This window comes from Dama dama, chromosome 14, assembly GCF_033118175.1.
Source record: "Dama dama isolate Ldn47 chromosome 14, ASM3311817v1, whole genome shotgun sequence".
NCBI lineage: Eukaryota > Metazoa > Chordata > Mammalia > Artiodactyla > Cervidae > Dama > Dama dama.
Window position 1 is genome coordinate 2,488,710 of NC_083694.1, and position 18,609 is coordinate 2,507,318.

At 43.0% G+C, this 18,609-nt stretch overlaps 1 protein-coding gene and 1 non-coding gene across 2 annotated transcripts in view; both read right to left on the reverse strand.

Moving 5' to 3' along the window:
- The window catches only part of DSTYK (dual serine/threonine and tyrosine protein kinase), a 50,325-nt gene extending 32,152 nt beyond the window's left edge, over window positions 1–18,173 (reverse strand). Inside the window, exon 1 of the mRNA XM_061159907.1 lies at window positions 17,842–18,173. Within this exon, the coding sequence (XP_061015890.1) occupies window positions 17,842–18,106 (265 nt within the window). The 5' untranslated portion in view covers window positions 18,107–18,173. The remainder of the gene's footprint in view (window positions 1–17,841) is intronic.
- TRNAC-GCA (transfer RNA cysteine (anticodon GCA)) lies at window positions 7,655–7,726 on the reverse strand. The gene has a single exon. It is a non-coding gene; the product is annotated as a tRNA-Cys (tRNA).
- Window positions 18,174–18,609: the final 436 nt, after the last annotated feature.

Below are 18,609 nucleotides of genomic sequence, written 5' to 3' on the forward strand. Positions count from 1 at the left end.
CCATTATTCATCTGACCCAAAGTATCACACCCCCATCTCCAGTGACAGAAACAGTCACTATAAATAAACTCGCTGGAGTCAAACAACTGTAGGCCAGTGCAATAGGAGAGGGGGCTGACAGTGAGTCCAGTTCGAATTTTCGTCTCCAGGCGCTTTGCTAGGGTTGTGTATGCAACTTACTAGACAGAGAAAAGATCTTCAATATGGATATCTGCATCTGGTCTTCAATATGTCATTATACAAGCTCTTTGTTTCTCCCACCAATCTTTAGTTTTTTCATTGCTCTTCAATGCGTCTACAAGATTTGAACGAGAACATGGAGAGAAATGAAGCTGAAACTAGACGGTTCCATTCCTCGCTCCCCTTGGCAAATAGTCTGGTGAGGGCGGACCACAGCAGGCGGCGGGCGGAGCACAGCCGGGGCCTCACCACTTACTGGCCCTGTGACTCTGGCAATCCACTTGTTTCTCTCAGCCTCGGATTTCCCATCTGTGAACTAGGGAGCTGGATTAGATCATCTTTAACATCCTTTCCAGTTCCAAAATTCCAGGATTCCATCAGGTTTTAACTGTTGAAAGAAAAATAACTGAGGGGGCTAGGCTGTTGGTCTGGTTGTTTTTCAACTACAGGTGAAATTAATTAGAAGAGCTCCCCTGGACGGCTACAGCTGCAGATTCAAAGGTGAGGGAGCAAGCGGGGGGCAGTCTCAGCAGTTCTCTAAAGAAGAGATGAAAAACGGGAGAATGACAGGAGGGAGGAGGAAGAAAACCTGTTTCAGAGCTAAAGCAGCTGCTTCACTGACAGTTAAAGGATTTTTTAGTTAATGAGGTTTTCTTCTGTAATTAATATAACAGCATCTGCATATGGGACTGCCAGAAGGTAACAGCACCGCCTCTCAGCTGGAACACATTAACCCTGCCAGCTCTGACTGCAGGAAAATTCAAAGCAAATTGTCTTAAAAGCCAAGACATTTTTTTTCCCTTTATGATTCTTAAATACAGATTATCTTGGTTTGGGTTACTTCCAAACAAATGTTTCAAATACAAGAAGGAGCACCTAAGCAGCAATGCATTTTGTTTATCTGTTTCAGATAATGAAGGGGAACAAAATATATCATCCCAAAATATGCCTCTTTGACATACTATTTTGAGGTTATTTTTAAGAAACAGCAGACAAAGGTGAAGCTCCGAAACCTGAGAAGCTACTTTTTCTAACAGACATTTATACTTAAAAGGGAAATCTCCCATTTGTAACGGTATATTCCTCCAGTTTCAGGAAGAGAAGGACTCGAAATGTCTAGAAACTCTTATCAATGCAGAAGGCAATCACTTAAAACTGCTTAACAACCTTACCCTTGTTTATTGTGCTTTTCCAGATAACCACCCATAACTGACTCCCCCCACCTCACCCCACCCCAGTGTGTTTTATCTTGAGCTAGAGACAATATTGAAGGTACTGGCACGCGCCATTTAGGAGTTACTCAGTTTCTCCTGGGGAGCTCCCATCTGTACACATCTGTCGTTTTTCCCTCATTAGTCTGTCTTTTTATAAAAGACAAGTCTCAGCCAAAAACCTAGAAGGGTAGAGGGAAAATTATTTTTCCTCCCTCACAATAATATTTACTATAATATTTATTATTATGATATAATAAAATTATATTATATTTAATAATATATTCTAAGTACATCATTTTATTTGCCTCATCTCATTTAATGCTCACAATCCTACCAGACACAAACTATTATTATCCTCATTTACAGACGAGAAAGCAGTGACTTAAAAGGTACAACAGAACAAAAAAGAAGCCATGTTTCTCTACTCATTTAGGGCGGAGCAGGAGCTGTTCCTAGGTCTCAGGGGGCCAGGTGAATGCTCCATGGTAAACAATCCCTGAAGGGTGGCAGAACTTACCATCCCCCAAAAGGCCTCTTTGGCATAAGGATGCTTTGAGCTAAAGGCACTGAACAAACAGCAGGATGAGAAGGGCACTCTGACCTCCCTTTTCTCTTCTTGAAAGCAAGAAATAAAACCCTCACTGGGAAGATGTCCTCCCTGTAACAGAGGAAAGCAACACCCTTACTACTGGAGTCGAGGTCAAGAAAAATCTGCCTCGTTACACTAACCAGCGTCTTGCTAGTTACTCCCCCACCGTTAACTGCCCTGTCACCTTCTCCTACTTTACTTCTCTTTGTCCAATTCAGTACACAAAAGCACAACTCTGTTTCTTTGGGTCTTCATTCTTTTCTGAGGACTCCCACCTTACAGATAAAATTCAACAATGTATTTATGCTCTTCTCCTGTTTATCTGTCTAATGTCAGTTTAATTCTTAGGCCCAGGTGGAGATAACAAGAGCCAAGAGCGGAAATTTTTCCTCCCCTACACCCCTACCACACTTTCTCCCAATGTGGGGCCAAACACAACTTAGTAGTTGCAGGACTCCAATTAAAAACAGACTGAGAGATTCCTTATAAAAACTGCCCAAGACCATGGGGAATAAAGTCTGGGGGGAAAAGACAGTATTACCACTAGGTGGTGAACACTTTTTTAAAATGTTATTCTACCTAAGAGCTCTTAGAGTCCCTTTTCTTTAAAAAAAAAAAAAAAAAAAAGTAGGTACTTTTCAGAGAAACTTGTTACCCCTCTCATCAGTCAGTCTGTATTACCCTTTGGGTTGAAGTTAAGGTGGAGCTGGCGGGAAGTAATGCTAGTCACAACTGATGTATCTAGTGATACATTAGGGCAGGTACTTTGTTTAAATTGTTTTTAGAGTACAGCAAATCCCCTACATACAAACCTTCAAGCTGCAAACTGTCAAAGATAACATGTATTCGCACGTCCAGTCACATATGTTAGTTCTATCTGAGGAGGCGCTGTCAGTCTCTGAGGCATGGGAACCAAACATATCGGTACATGAAGACTGCAGCAGCCCTTCAGAATGCAAACCGCTGCTACTGCGTCATCTATGATAAGGTAGGAGAGCTACTATCCAGACATCACTGGGTCGTTTTTTCAAGAGGGTAGATAGAATAGAATCCAGCAAGAAACCAGAAGCTGTGCCACAATCATCAGGCGCGAGTGAAACTGCAGTTTGTTCTCTGTCTCCTGTTGCTGACGATCCTCAGCTCCACCATCTCCCCCCTCCTCTCCCTCCTCCAGTCAGCAACTCTTTTCGCCTGTTCACTCGATGCCAGCCCCTGTATGCCAGCTGCTGTACCATACTTTTCAACATACTGTACTGTAACATTAAAAATGACTTTTCTACTTGTAATTAATGTACATCCATACTTACTAAATGATTAACCTCCATTTTGTAAATCACATAAATCATAATCGTCATTAAGTCACATAAAATGTTTCTGAGAGCCTGTAATCTGCATTTTAATCAACACAATGAATTGTAAAAGGTTTTATTTCGACTATATGTGAAATGAATATATATTAATAAAACTGAATGGTTTTTAACTGTCAAAAATGACTTATTTTTTGTTTTTTATGTATTGTGTGAAAAGCATTATACAGACGTATTAGAGTAAAGTACTATATAGCCACTTGTGTGAGTTGGGTACCTAGGCTAGCTTTCTCGGACTTACAAATAAACTGGACTTACGAACGCACTCCCGGAACAGGATGTGTAGGGAGGGGACTTACTGTGGTGGATTTAGAGCAGCACACTCTCCTTCGTGCCTGTTTTCTACCCCAAACAATGGTACGAGTGAAGGCCAGAGTAAGGCACAGTCCATGGCCAAAGAGGGGAGGTGCCATATGGAGTGGGTGAAGTGGAACTCTATCTTTGCTTCCTATTCTTGCAGCTCCTAAGGTTGAAGGGGCTTCAGCATCAATTCAGGTCTCAGCAGGGTTACTACTGCAGTACTTGTTCCTGATATCCAAGGATTTCCCTCCTTTGGTAAAGTTTTTTTACGTCACCTTTAATACTGAACTTGAAGTCCTCTCTGTAAGTGACTGAAGTACAAAAGATTTTGTAAGTCACTGAAGTAATCAGTGACACAAAGTTGCATATCCACAAATAAGTAGTGATGTTTTATTTCTTATTAACTACGTGTGACAAGAGTAAAGAACAAATCCTAAGTTGAGAAATCAATCAGTCCTACTACAGCCAATTCTACTACAAGCTTCAAAGTACTGAGCTACAAAAAACCCCAGGAGTTGACAGAGAAATAATTCTGCCAAGAAACATTTATCATTTCCAAACAAGCTCTCTGACCTTCAGCTAAATTTAAAGGATTCTGAATTATAGAGGAGGTATTCCCATTTAAGGAAAACATATGCTTAGGTAGTCTGGGTTTCAGAATTGTCAGGATCAAGTAATACAAGGCATTTTGCTCGAAAGGGATGGTTTTTGAAGATGAGCGACGGAAACATACTCAAGTAGCCAACACTCTTGGCAGCCGGAAGTCAAGCAGGCAGAAACGTCATTCAAGCTATCCTACCTGGGGGTCATGTTAAGATCCTGAATAGAGTTTGAAAAGCAGACTGGACTGGACCTGGAAAGAGGACATAACACCACCACTGCCCGGCCAAAGACTTATATCTCCTGGGAGCTATGTGAAGCCAAGAGACTGCACTCAGCAGCCTGCTGACATGTTCCATTCCAGGAGAAACTGCTCCTGAGGCTGGCCACGCTGCAGAGCGAACAGAAAGGCAGCTGAAGCTGTGATTTATGGGATGCAGAGGTAGAAGCAGCTCTTCAGGAAGCCAACCCCATGCTTCACTGAGGGAAGGCATCTTTCAGCTACTAACCATTAAGAATGATCCAATGGTGGGAATGTGTTAAAGAGACACAGGAAGCAGCCCAAAGCAGGGCTTACTGACCAGACTTGGGACAATTTAAGCATGAAAAAATTTTTTAAATAAGAAGAAGAAATTAAAGTCCATTGAAAAAATTCAGAAGTCCACATTGGTATAAACAATAAACAAACAGTGGAAAAGGAACGCTCTTCCATCCCAAACACTAAGACATACAGAGGAAACACAGGTTAGAAAAACCACCGAGGCAGGTGCTTGTGCCTGTGCTAGGTCGTGCCAACTCTTTGCAACCCCACGGACTGCAGCCCAACAGGCTCCTGTGTCCATGGGATTTTCCAGGCAAGAGTACTGGAGTGGGGTGCCATTTCCTTCAACTGAGGCAGGTGGTATTGTCAATGGACACTAGGTCCAGTGGTAGGAGATATCTTCAGGAACAAGATTATCACTGAAATCTTAGAACACCTTCCCACAAAAGACTAATCAATTGGAAAAGGAAGAACAGTGACTTGAAGATAAAGAAATGTAAAGGGCACTGACATGACCAGATATCAAGTTTAACATCTAAAAACAGTGGATGAAAGACATCATGTACCCCTGATAATGACTGTACATCACATCATTTCTGTGCCTGATCCTGCTGAGAGCTCATGACCTGAGTTTACTCACAAGGAAACAGCTCAATCCAGGCTAAGGGTCATCCCATAGAATGTAAAGCCTGCTCTTTAAACCTGTCAAGGATATAAATGCCAGGGAAAGGCCGAAAGACTGTCCACAGTGAGTGAGTCTAAAGAGACATTAACAACGAAATGCAACGTGCTCCTGGACAGGATCCTGGATAAAAAAGAAAAAAACATTATTGGAAAAGTTGGCAAAACTTAAATGGGGTCTGTAGACTGAATGGTAGTACTGACTCATTGTTGATTTCCTGATTTAGGGAGCTACACGCTGAAACATAAGGTTATGCTCAAAATCCTTCAAGTTAGGCTTCAGCAACACATGAACCGAAAACTTCCAGATATATAAGCTGGATTTAGAAAAGGCGGAGAAACCAGAGATCAAATTGCCAACATTCATTGGATCACAGTGAAAGCCTTTGACTATGTGGATCACAGCAAACTGTGGAAAACTCTTAAAGAGATGGGAATACCAGACCACCTTATCTGCTTCCTGAGAAACCAGTATGCAGATCAGGAACCAATAGTTAGAATAGGACATGGAACGAAGGACTGGTTCAAAATTACGAAAGGAGTATGACAAGGCTGTAAATTGTCATCCTGCTTATTTAACTTATATGCAGAGTACATCATGCAAAATGCCAAGTTTGATGAATCACAAACTGGAATCAAGGTAAGCTGGGAGAAATATCAACAACCTCAAATATGCAGATGATACCACTCTAATGGCAGAAAGTGAAGAGGAACTAAAGAGCCTTTTGATGAAGGTGAAAGAGGAGAGTGAAAAAGCTGGCTTAAAATTCAACATTCAAAAAGCAAAGATCATGGCATCTGGTTCCATCACTTCATAGCAAATAGATGGGGAAAAAGCGCAAGCAGTGACAGACTTTTTCGCGGGCTCCAAAATCACTGCACATGGTAACTGCAGCCATGAAATTAAAGGACACTTGCTTCTTGGAAGGAAAGCTATGACAAACCTAGAGGGAGTATTAAAAAGCAGAGATACCACTTTGCTGACAAAGGTCCATATAGTCAAAGCTATGGTTTTTCCAGTAGTCACGTACAGATGTGAGAGTTGGACCATAAAGAAGCCTGAGTGCTGAAGAACTGATGCTTTTGAATTGCACTGGAGAAGACTCTTGAGAGTCCCTTGCACAGCAAGGAGATCAAACCAGTCAATCCTAAAGGAAATCAATCCTGAATATTCACTGGAAGGACTGATGCTGAAGCTGAAGCACTTAGGCCACGTAATGCGAAAAGCCGACTCATTGGAAAAGACCCTGATGCTGGGAAAGGTTGAGGGCAGGAGAACAGGGCGAGAGAAGATGAGACGGTTGGATAGCTTCATCGATTCAATGGACGTGAATCTGAGCAAACTCTGGGAAACACTGAAGGACAGGGAAGCCTGGAGAGCTTCAGTCCACGGGGTTGCAAAGAGTGGGACACAACCAAGCGGCTGAACAATAGCAAATGCTAATATGTAAAAGCATGTCCTTGTTTGGAAGAAATGTACACTGCAAGTGTTCAGAGGAGATAAGAGCTATCTAGCTTTCGAGAGCTCATTTTCACAAGGTTCACAAAAATATATACATGTAATAGGAACAGAGAGAAACTGGGTGATGGGGCAAATGCAGTAAAAACAACTGGGGAGCCTGCATGGCATGGGTATGAGAGCTCTTTGTAGTAGTTCCAGTGACATTTACATAAACTTGAAATTATTCCAAAATAATTTTAAAAAGAAGCCAAAAGGATAATGAACAAAATATATCTAGGTCTGGATCTCAGAGAAAAGAGATTAAGAGACAGAATTCTACTCATCAAAAAAAAAAACCCAGCAGGAAGAAGGTATATTATACACAGTAACAGCAGAATTTAAACAAGAAGTTTCTTCACTGTCCCCACTTCTGCCCATTACTTTCTGTCTCCTCAGTCTTCCAGGGACGGTTTACTGATGCCAGATCTGAGTCTGGGAAGTCCAAGGCACTCCTGTAAGTCAGTAGTTCAGGATCAGATTTAGAACCCAAGTCTTTAAGACTAAGCAGGGGTAGACAAAATACCCTCTCCAGGACAGGATACTCTGATGAACCACTCAAGTTGCTCAGCAGTGTCCGACTCTTTGCAACTCCATGGACTGTAGCCTACCAGGCTCCTCCATCCATGGAATTTTCCAGGCAAGAGTACTGGAGTGGGTTGCCATTTCCTTCTCCAGGGGAGCTTCCCGACCTGGGGATTGAACCCAGGTCTCCCACATTGCAGGCGGACGCTCTACCGTCTGAGCTACCAGGGAAGCCCATTTTGATCAAAGTAACCTAAAACCAACCAGTTCACTGAACAATAAGCCTCCAGAAGCAGCTCGAGCTTGCACTGCCTACAGTGGCCTTCTGATTACTCAGCAGTAGGGAACACACCTCCACTGCAGCTCAGGCCTCCTCGGTATCATATGCCAACAAACTATGTTTCCAAGCTGCAGTAGCAGAATTTCTGCACCTCTCTTCATGGAGTAAGAGGCAGCAGAGAAGCAGGACTCTTCCATCAGGAGAAACTGAAACAGGTCTTCCCAGGGGGTTCTTACATGCCAAAAGAATGACTTCTCTCCTACTAGCTATTTCCCCCATGTTCTTCCTGCCTTCCTTGCCCCTACTTATCTCCATAACATTAAAAGTTACGTATGTGTTAGTCGTTCAGTCACTTCTGACTCTTTGTGACCCCATGGACTGTAGCCCACCAGGCTCCTCTGTTCATGGAATTCTCCAGGCCAAGAATACTGCAGAGGGTAGCCATTCTCTTTGAGAGGATCTCCCCAACCCAGGAATCAAACTCGGGTCTCCTGCATTGCAGACAAATTCTTCACCATCTTGAGCCACAAGGGAAGCCCCCATTAAAAGTTATGGGTAGAGTATATCATATAGAATATTCCTAAAAAGTAAACTCCATATTGGTTTAGTTACTCTCCCTCTGATTTGAATAAACACGGAGCTTTTAACTCAAATTAGTCTCATTACCTAGTTGCTTTTATGATTTGGCCTTACTTAAGTCTCTCTAGTTTGGAAAATTTGGCTTCACCAAAACAATCCTGGGAAATGTAATTCTCTTCCATTATATGACCCAGAAAGGGTAAAAGCTGTCTGGCATAAATAACACACTCAAGTTTTAATCTGATGAAGCTAAAATTAGACCTTTTTTTATATCTGAGTAAAATAAAAGTGATAAAAGCATTTTTTAAGAGGTTTTTTTTTTTTTTTTTTTAACTATCAAAGGCTTTTATGAATACATAAGCTTCATTATTCTTTGGGATAGTTTTGATGCCTTATATAAAACAAGTGAAAAGCAAAACAATCCCTCAAGCTCTACTTCCCATCTTCCTGCCCAGAGAACAGAAACACATTATAAAGCCCAACTTCAAAGACTTGTGGTCAAAAGGTTCCCACAGCCACATGGCACCCCAGGCTGGGGATACATCCAAACCACTCACACTGCCTACTAAACACCATAGAAGAAGGTACCGCACGTGATATTCAATTCAACCAGGGGCCCACAGGGAATTCAGAGCCCCCATGCTCTGACCAACTTTCCTTCATAGAGTTTTCATTTGGCCTTTGGAGGAATATTCGGTGCAGTCCAGTCGCTCAGTTGTGTCCAACTCTTTGTGACCCCATGGACTGCAGCACGCCAGGCTTCCTTGTCCATCACCAACTCCCAGAGCTTTCTCAAACTCATGTCCATCAAGTTGGTGATGACATCCAAACATCTCATCCTCTGTCGTCCCCTCTTCCTCCTGCCTTCAATCTTTTGGAGGAATATTAGGAGAAGACTTTCTCAGAGAGGCTGATTTAAGCAAGGGAGCACATATCTCAGTCACTGCTACATCTGTTCTGTTAAAGTATCAAGTTCCAGGAACCCCAAGATTATCAGACTCCCCACTTGGCAAAGAATGCAGTCAATTTTCAAGCATGGGGTGGCCTACGCTTAGACCAAAAATCCTACAGGAGACTCCAGACATCTGAAAGTCATGAAAGAAAAGCTGTATCTTTCACAAGGACTCTACACTCTTGTTATTAATATGAATGACGCGTTTCAAATTCCCTGGACCATCCCTGGAGGTGAACTATTTTCCTACAACAAGTAAACAGCAAGTTCACCTCAGATCTTAAAACTGTTAAGAGAAAAAACCACATCCACCCACACACCTCACACTCTTCACATTGGCTCCCCTGTGAGTAAGCTCTGACGAAGATGAAAGACACTGTAACCACAATCTTCATGAATGCATTCTTCTTTTGAACCATGCAAACAAGACAATTATAGTTATTCCATCAAAGATAGACTGGGGCTAATTCTCCTGTACTGTCAGAAAGTTAGTGAAGCATCTCAACTCCTGTTTTTGTCAATACCATTTAATCTTAGAACTTCTCATATGCCTTATCCTTATGCCCTCAAAGACTGACGGTTAAGCGGGAAACCCCAATGTGTAAGAAATTCTTCAGAGGGTACACAATGAAACGCTAACCCTTCTTTCTTTCATAACCTCAACTTAAAAATAAAAACATCAATTAATTGGACAGTGCTTCACTATTGAGTGTCCTGAAGCCAGTATAGAGTTAGGTATTAATAAAGATTTGCTGAGTGAATGAATATTAAGGACTTATTTCCTATATCATGGTGAAGCTCTGATATTGCATGCAACTAATTATTTGCGACACAAAACTCATTCTTTGGGATACTGGCAGCTCTAGCCTAATTAGTCATCTATCAAATGCTTATTATTGCTCTTTTTTAGGGACCCAGACAGGAAAATGTGGGCAAATATACAAAATAGTGTATCCTTCATGGGGGAAAAATGTCCTGAAGTGGAAAAACACATCATTCCAATAATCAACCAGACATGGAAACGATTTAACAGATACTAATTTGTCTGTTATGTACTACAGTAGGCATTGCAGGGATACAAAGATGACTAAAACACATCTTTACCATTAAGAATTCACGGTCTAGCAGGTGAGATAAGACAAATATATTCATAGTTATCATACAAATAAATAAATACAAGCATGGTCTATATGTCTAAAGCCTATAGGAACTGAGCAATAGGTTTAAGGTGAAATTTACTTCAATAACATATTTTTTGAGGCTCTATTTTCAAAAGATTGCTTTTGAGAAGTGCATTTGTTGTGGGAAGATTCTTTGTTGCCTTAACCTAGTGAGACAGAAAGGCATGGAAAAATAAATGCTGATGCTGGAAAGTGGACAGAGCAAAACAAAATTTAAAGACCAGAACTGAGTTTTATTTAAATCGATGCTTTCTTTAAATGCTACTCACAAGGCTGAAGAACTAACCATACTGAAATCAGAAATGACTTTTAAGACTAAACTAAGCATGTTGCAAATGATGACCATCTTAAAGGTAGTAATGTCTTTTCTTTCAAGAGCAGGCAGAATTATCCAAGCTTTTTTAGTGGTGGGCTACCCCCATTCCATGGAAAATAGATTATCCTAGCAAAGGAAGATTAGGAAGGGGAATGGAAGGGACTGGAAACTGGAATAAGAAGCTTGAGTAGGTAGTGTCACACTATACTCACTCAATCAGATAAAATCTCCCACTGAAGTAAAACACCGTTCCGTGGCAAACTGCAGAGTCCGGGTTATGACTCACTTGTAACAAGATCTCTCCAATGCAAGGGTGCATTTTACAGTCTCATGGGCAGATCAGGAAAGAAGAAGGGAAGAGCCACAGAACTGAACTAGGAGCTTAGAGACCTGGGCCTAAATCTGGCTTCAGCTCAAAATTGTTCTGTCCCTCACTCCATCCTTCTGTTCCCCTTATTCTTCCCCCAATCCCCAAGTGTCAACCTCCTAATCTAACATTCACCAAGTACGTACATACACATACACACATACACATACTCAAACATCACATGTGTTTAGCACTAACTATATGCCTGTGCTATGTGCTTTATATGATCTCTAAATGTCACAACTTTGTGAGGCAGACATTATCATTCCCATTCTATTTACTTAGATAAAATTCACATACCATAAAATTCACTCTGTTAAACCATACAATTTAGTGGTCTCCAGCACATTCACAAACTTGTACAATCCTGACCATTTATCTAATTCCAAAACATTTTTATTCCCTAGGAAGAAATCCCATACCTATTAGCAGTTACTCCTCATCCCCTGGCAAAATCATTAATCTACTTTCTGTCTTTACAAATTTGCTTGTTCTGGACATTTCAAATAGATGTGGCATTCTGTATTACTCCCATCTGACATATGAAGAAACCAAGACTCCAATAGGTTAAGTGCTATGCTTAGTCACTCAGTCATGTCCCACTCTTTGCGACCCCATGGACTGTAGCCCACCAGGCTCCCCTGTCCATGGGGATTCTCCAGGCGAGGATACTGGAGTGGGTTGCCATTTTTTTCCTCCAGGGGACCTTCCCGATCCAGGAACCCAGGTCTCCCACATTTCAGGCATATTCTTTACCATCTGAGCCACTAGGGAAGCCCATAATAGGTTAAGTAATTTGCCCTAAGTCCCACAGTTAATAAAAGGCTGAACTAGAAGAGGAACTCAGATCTGATTCAAATGCCTGTGCTTGCTTTTGACTACCTTTTTTTTTTTTTTGGTGCTGCCACATGGCATATGGGATCTTAGTTCCCAACCAGGGATCTAACCCCTACCCCCTGCATTGAAATAGAGGAAGTCCAACCACTAGACCACCAGGGAGGTCCCAATTGACTACTCTTTTTTTTTTCCCCCATTTGTTAAACCAAATAACAACAGTGGTTGAAACTTTTGACTACCAGATACTGCCTCCATGCCAGAAGAAAACAAAGAAAGTGAAAGTTTTAGATATATTTGGGGAAATGGGGTTTTGTTCATTTAAGGTAATAAAAGCAATATAACTAAAAATCACATTTACAGCACCACCTCTCCTAAGCTTATGCTGAAATGCTGAGGCAGCTCTTCCAAATAGATCAATGCAAATTACTAGAACAACTTTGTTTCTTAAGAAAAGCTTTTCTTAAATCAATAGGTACACCACATTTTTCTTCTCTTTTAATTCTGGGAGCCAGTTTACACCAGATGTGACCAAAGGAGGGTGAAGGATGCTGGAGAAACAAAGCTGTTCACGAACCAAAGGCAAAAAGCTATAACAGCCTAAGAACTGTAACTTACTTAAAAGGCTTATAATCTAACTTTTGCTTTCTGCTATTTTTCTACTTTATCTGTTGCACATGTATATGGTTGAGATAAGATTATACCTTTCTAGAGGGACAAGTTCAGATTTTCTTAGTCCTTTTTGTTCTCATTCAACATAAACATACAGGTGTACAGTATTGATAACTATAATTTGTATCTTTCTTAAGAGAAAAATATAGAATGGAAACACTGATCCCCACTAATCCAAGGCCAATGTTTTTATTTGATTCTTTACCCCTCCATACCAGATACTTAAATGTTTATTGACTAATAATCAGTTCACTTCAGTTGCTCAGTCGTGTCTGACTCTTTGTGACCCCATGGACTGCAGCATGCCAGGCTTCCCTGTCCAGCACCAACTCCCGGAGCTTGCCCAAACTCATGTCCATTGAGTCACTGATGCCATCCAACCATCTCGTCCTATCGTCCCCTTCTCCTCCTGCCTTCAATTTCCCCCAGCATCAGGGTCTTTTCCAATGAGTCAGTTCTTTGCATCAGGTGGCCAAAGTACTGGAGTTTTCAGCTTCAGCATCAGTCCTTTCAATGAATATTCAGGACTGATTTCCTTTAGGACGGACTGGTTGGATCTCCTTGCAGTCCAAGGGACTCTCAAGAGTCTTCTCCAACACCACTGTTCAAAAAGCATCGATTCTTTGGTGCTAAGCCTTCTTTATGGTCCAATTTTCACATCTGTACATGACTACCAGAAAAACCACAGCTTTGACTAGACAACCTTTGTCGGCAAAGTAACGTCTCTGCTTTTTAATATGCTGTCTAGGTTGGTCATAGCTTTTCTTTCAAGGAGTAAGTGTCTTTTAGTTTCATGGCTGCAGTCACCACCTGCAGTGATTTTGGAGCCCCCAAAAATAAAGTCTGTCACTGTTTCCACTGTTTCCCCATCTGTTTTCCATGGAGTGATGGGACTGGATGCTATGATCTTAGTTTTCTGAATGATGAGCTTTAAGCCAACTTTTTCACTCTCCTCTTTCACTTTCATTAAGAGGCTCTTTAGGTCCTCTTCACTTTCTGCCATAAGGGTGGTGTCATCTGCATATCTGAGGTTACTGATATTTCTCCTGGCAATCTTGATTCCAGCTTGTGCTTCATCTAGCTCAGCATTTCAAATGATGTCCTCTGCATAGAAGTTAAATAAGCAGGGTGAAAATATACAGCCTTGACATACTCCTTTCCCGATCTGAAACCAGTCTATTGTTCCACATCTGGTTCTAACTGTTGCTTCTTGACTTGCATACAGATTTCTCAGGAGGCAGGTAAGGTGGTCTGGTATTCCCATCTCTTTAAGAATTTTCCACAGTTTGTTGTGATCCTCAAGGTCAAAGGCTTTGGAGTAGTCAATAAAGCAGAAGCAGATGGTTTTCTGGAACTCTCTTGCTTTCTCAATGATCCAACAGATGTTGGCAATTTGATCTCTGGTTCCTCTATCTTTTCTAAATCCAGCTTGAACATCTGGAAGTTCTTGGTTCACATACTGTTGAAGCCTGGCTTGGAGAATTTTGAGCATTACTTCACTAGCATGTCAGATGAGTGCAATTGTGTGGTAGTTTGAACATTCTCTGGCATTGCCTTTCTTTGGGATTGGAATAAAAACTGACCTTTTCCAGTCCTGTGGCTAGTGCTGAGTTTTCCAAATTTGCTGGCATATTGAGTGCAGCACTTTCATAGCATCATCTTTTACGATTTGAAAGAGCTCAACTGGAATTCCATCACCTCCACTAGCTTTGTTCGTAGTGATGCTTTCTAAGGCCCACTTGACTTTACATTCTGGGATGTCTGGCTCTAGGTGAGTGATCACACCATTGTGGTTATCTGGGTCATGAAAATCTTTTTTGTATAGTTCTTCTGTGTATTCTTGCCACCTCTTCTTAATATCTTCTGCTTCTGTTAGGTCCATGCCATTTCTCTCCTGTATTGCGCCCATCTTTAATAGCTAAAACTTACACAGCACCTTACCAGGCACTGTTCTAAACACATATATTAACTCCCAACAAACCCAGAGGCAACTACTATTATTATAATCCCCATGTTCAGATGAGGAAAAGAGTGTCAAATCACAGTAAGGTCACTCAGTAAGGACCAGAAACAGGAGGAAAGGACTAGAGCCATCCAACTGAACATATTCAAGTAATTCCAACTTCTTAAAATCGAGAGGTTTATGATACACTGCAACAGCTTGGAACTCTTACTGGACCAGAAAACAAGAAAAATACTTCCTCTGCTACTTTGCAATACTCCACTCTGCCTATCTCCAGAAGTGCTCAACGCCTTTATCTCACTATCTTTGAACCCCTGTGACAGAGGTAAATCAACAGACAGGCTCTCAGCCCCCATAGTTAAGTGAAAAGAATGCCAATGATTTGGGAAGAAAAAGAGGAACTGGGACTTCCCTGTCGGTCCAGTGGCCAATGCTAGGGTTCAATTCCTGGTCCGGAAAGAATCCACATGCCATGGGACAACTAAGCCCATGCATCACCACTGAGCTCATGTGCTGCAACCACTGAAGCCCGAGTGCCCCACAACACAAGAAGCCACCACAATGAGAAGTCTGGGCATCACAATGAAGACCCAGCACGGTTAAAAATAAATAAATAAAAAATAAAGCTTTTTTTTTTTTTTTTTTTAAAAGGAGGAACTGAATCAAAGCAATTTATAATTCAGTTTTTCCTGTACAGGCTAAGCAACTCTCATTTCAGAGTTTTATTCCACCTACTTTTTAACTTCTAAAACATCAAGTACATGTGCATTATATGCTCTTTACACTGCCCCCAGTGAAGTAAAAAAACTGTCAAAATTAAGAAAGAAGCATTATTTAGGGGGTTCTCCCCAGCTCTTCTGTGGTTAAAAGTGAAATAATAAAAATTTAGTTAGTCTTTGATCTTCAATTGCTCAAATACCATACTACATTCCAACCAAGAAGACACTTTCATTCTGAAACAATGATTAAAACCTTCAGGAGGTTTATGAGGTTAAGCTAGCAGTGTTCCTTTCCTTAACATTTCAAGTTCCTATTAATCAGAAACCAATATTCACAAAAGAAAGTTGAGAACTTCTGAACGAACTTGACCTTGTAAAGAGATGGTCTGTAAAGGGAGAGAACAAGAATTAGTTGTCGTTTAAGGAGTGGTTTCTACTTTCTAACACAGTCACTTAAACAGTCGGGAAAATCAGATCCCCAAAATATACATAGTAGGTGCCACCTCTCTAATTTCTCCTTTTCACCTCCAACTCTCCACTCTAATCTAATGGAAGCACTTTATGGAACAAAATCAAAAGGCTCCCAGTCCTGTCATCTGTACCCTCCCCTACTTTTTACTCTGGATGAACAGACTCCAGAGGGTGTAGAGAGTTAAACACGCAAAGATGAGTTCATGATGCAGTCAACTAGAAAAGCCAATGAGGCAAAATACAAAGGTGCATTTGCATTTCTTAAGTTGGCATTTGAAGAATAAAAACAAGAGTCAACCAATGTGCCTTGAAAACCTCCATCTCTCTGAGGTGAATCTACTTTTTTTTTAATAGTAATTCTAAAATATACAGCTGCTGTAAAATTACAGCAGTAGAGGGCTTTTTAAGATAAGATAGAAGAAAACCTGAGCAGGGAAAGCTGCTGAGAAGCACTGCTGAGGAAGAGGGTGAAAGTACACATTCTGGGGCTCATCTCAGAAAACATCCGCCCTTCTCACACAATCAGTTTTCTCATAGCTTCACAGAAATCAATCCCCTCTATGGGTCCATTCTACAACAGCAAATCTCTGGGCAGATGTCAAAACCACAACTTCAGAAGAGCTAGTCATCCCTCTCCTCCCACGTATCCTAGGAAATAAATAAAAGCTCTTTTATTTACATCCAGGCCAATTAAGTGAAATATCATCAATCAGAATGTTATTTTATCACCATTTTTGGAGTTTCAGACAAATTTAGGATATTAAACATGCCAACTTTGGAAATATAGGGCCTGACACAGGAACTCTGAAGAGTTTAAGAATTCAATGCATTCTACGCCTCATGTTCAAATTTGCCGTCAGCCTCTAAATTACTGTTTCTGAAAGTGTGTTTGTGGCCCACCTGCATCAGAATCCCTTCGGGATGGCTTGCATTTAGATTCTTAGGACCCACCCACTAGACCTACTCAATCAATCTGTGGGATAGATATATTTTACTTTAGTTTTAGGACACTAAAATCACTGTTGGAGATTGAAAACGTGATTGAAAAATCACGTTGGAGAATCACTGAATGAAACCCACTGACTCTTTGCTGTGTTATCCCAAGGTATCTAACTACATGGGACGCCAATCCTTTCTCCCATCCAACCGGTTATTTCCTAATTAGACCAAGTGGTTAACAAACCCTCCTGTTCCCACCAACAGCAGTTTAAGAGGAAGCAAGAAATTAGGCAAGATCAAAGACGCTGCACGATTTTAAGTGCTTTAAGGTCTCTAATACATGCCAGAGAGAATCAAGTTTCAAGACAAAAAAAGTCAAATTTCAAGACAAAAAAAAAAAGAGAGAGAGATATCCTTCCCCTCTCTAACTTTACCATAAGCGCAAGCCGCCATCTCTGGCAATACCGTGGCAGATATAAGATACCCTTTCCTTTAGCGATTCCAGCCCCATTTAGAGTTATATTCCTTACTTCTTCAGAGTTGCCTCATGATTGACGTATATTTCACATACAAAATCAAGCACGCGCGCACACACACAAAACCTCCACTAGAGCCCCCTGCTCTCCTGGGGTCCTGAGGGTCCCCGCCTACCGCCCATCCTGCACCCACCCCGCCCCCCGCCACTCCACCGTCCCTGAACTGGGACTCTAAGCACAACTGCTCACCTCCGATTTCAGAGTAACTTTCCTAGGCGCCACCTCTGCCGCCTCCAAACGGGGGCCCCCGGCTCCCGCCCCCGCCGGCCAGTCCCTCCGAGCCCGCTCCTGAAACCCCCGGCTCGTGCGCCCCTCGCCCCCGGCCCCGCCGGCCGGGCCCCGGCGCCCCCTCCCCCACCCGAGACGCCCTCCCACGGCACCTCAGAGAGCCAGCCAGTCGGCCGGCCCCCGGCCCCGCCACGCCGCCCTCCTCCCACTTGCCGCCTCTTCCCGGGCCTGTTTCTCTGGGGCAGGGGCGCGGCCCGCCCCCCGGCTCGCCTCTCCGGCCCGGTCTCCGTTACCGCTTGCCCTCCTTACCCGCCGGCAGCCCGGTCCCGGCGACGTCGCCGGCAGGGCCGCGCCCGGCCTCGCCACCCTCCGCAGGGGAGGAGAGACAGTCGCGGGGCTGCGAGCCCCTGAGGTCGCGGAAGAACTTCTGCGTGTCGCGCAGGTTCTGCCGCAGCCGCCCCAGGTAGCGGCGGTAGCGACCAAAGCCCCGGCACAGCTCGCGGATCCCTCCGCCGCCTCCCGGGCCGGGACCAGACTCCGGCTCGCTGCCCCACGGCACCCAGTCGCCCTCCATCGCCTCAGCCTGCTCTGTCTCCACCGCTCGGTCTCCGGCCCTCAGGCCCGGCCCCCCTCCTCCAGCGCCCCCGTGCTTAAGACGGCAGGAATCCGCCTCCTGACGCCCCCGCCTGCAGTCGGCCGGGCTCCCAGCCTCCGTCACTGCCGTTCAAAACAAACCAACCCGCAGCGCACCCTGAACGGAACCTTTATCTCAACTGTTTGGAAGAGTGAAGGGAAGGATCAGCAGCTCACCGGGTCACTGCGGGGGCTTCTGGGACTTGTAGTCTGCGCCAGGGCCGAGCTCCGAAAGCTGGAGAATGTGGAGGCGACCAACCGCCCCCCCCGCCTCCCCAGACACACACACACCCCTGCACACACACACACTCGCGCACACCCGGTATAACTCTCCCCAAGTCTCACCCAGAGTTCTCACGCTCTCCCTGGTTTAAAAGCATGTTCCTCCTTCCTATAAAAGTGTCTCTAGAGTGAGACAGCTTCTGCAAAACCCGGACTCCTGCA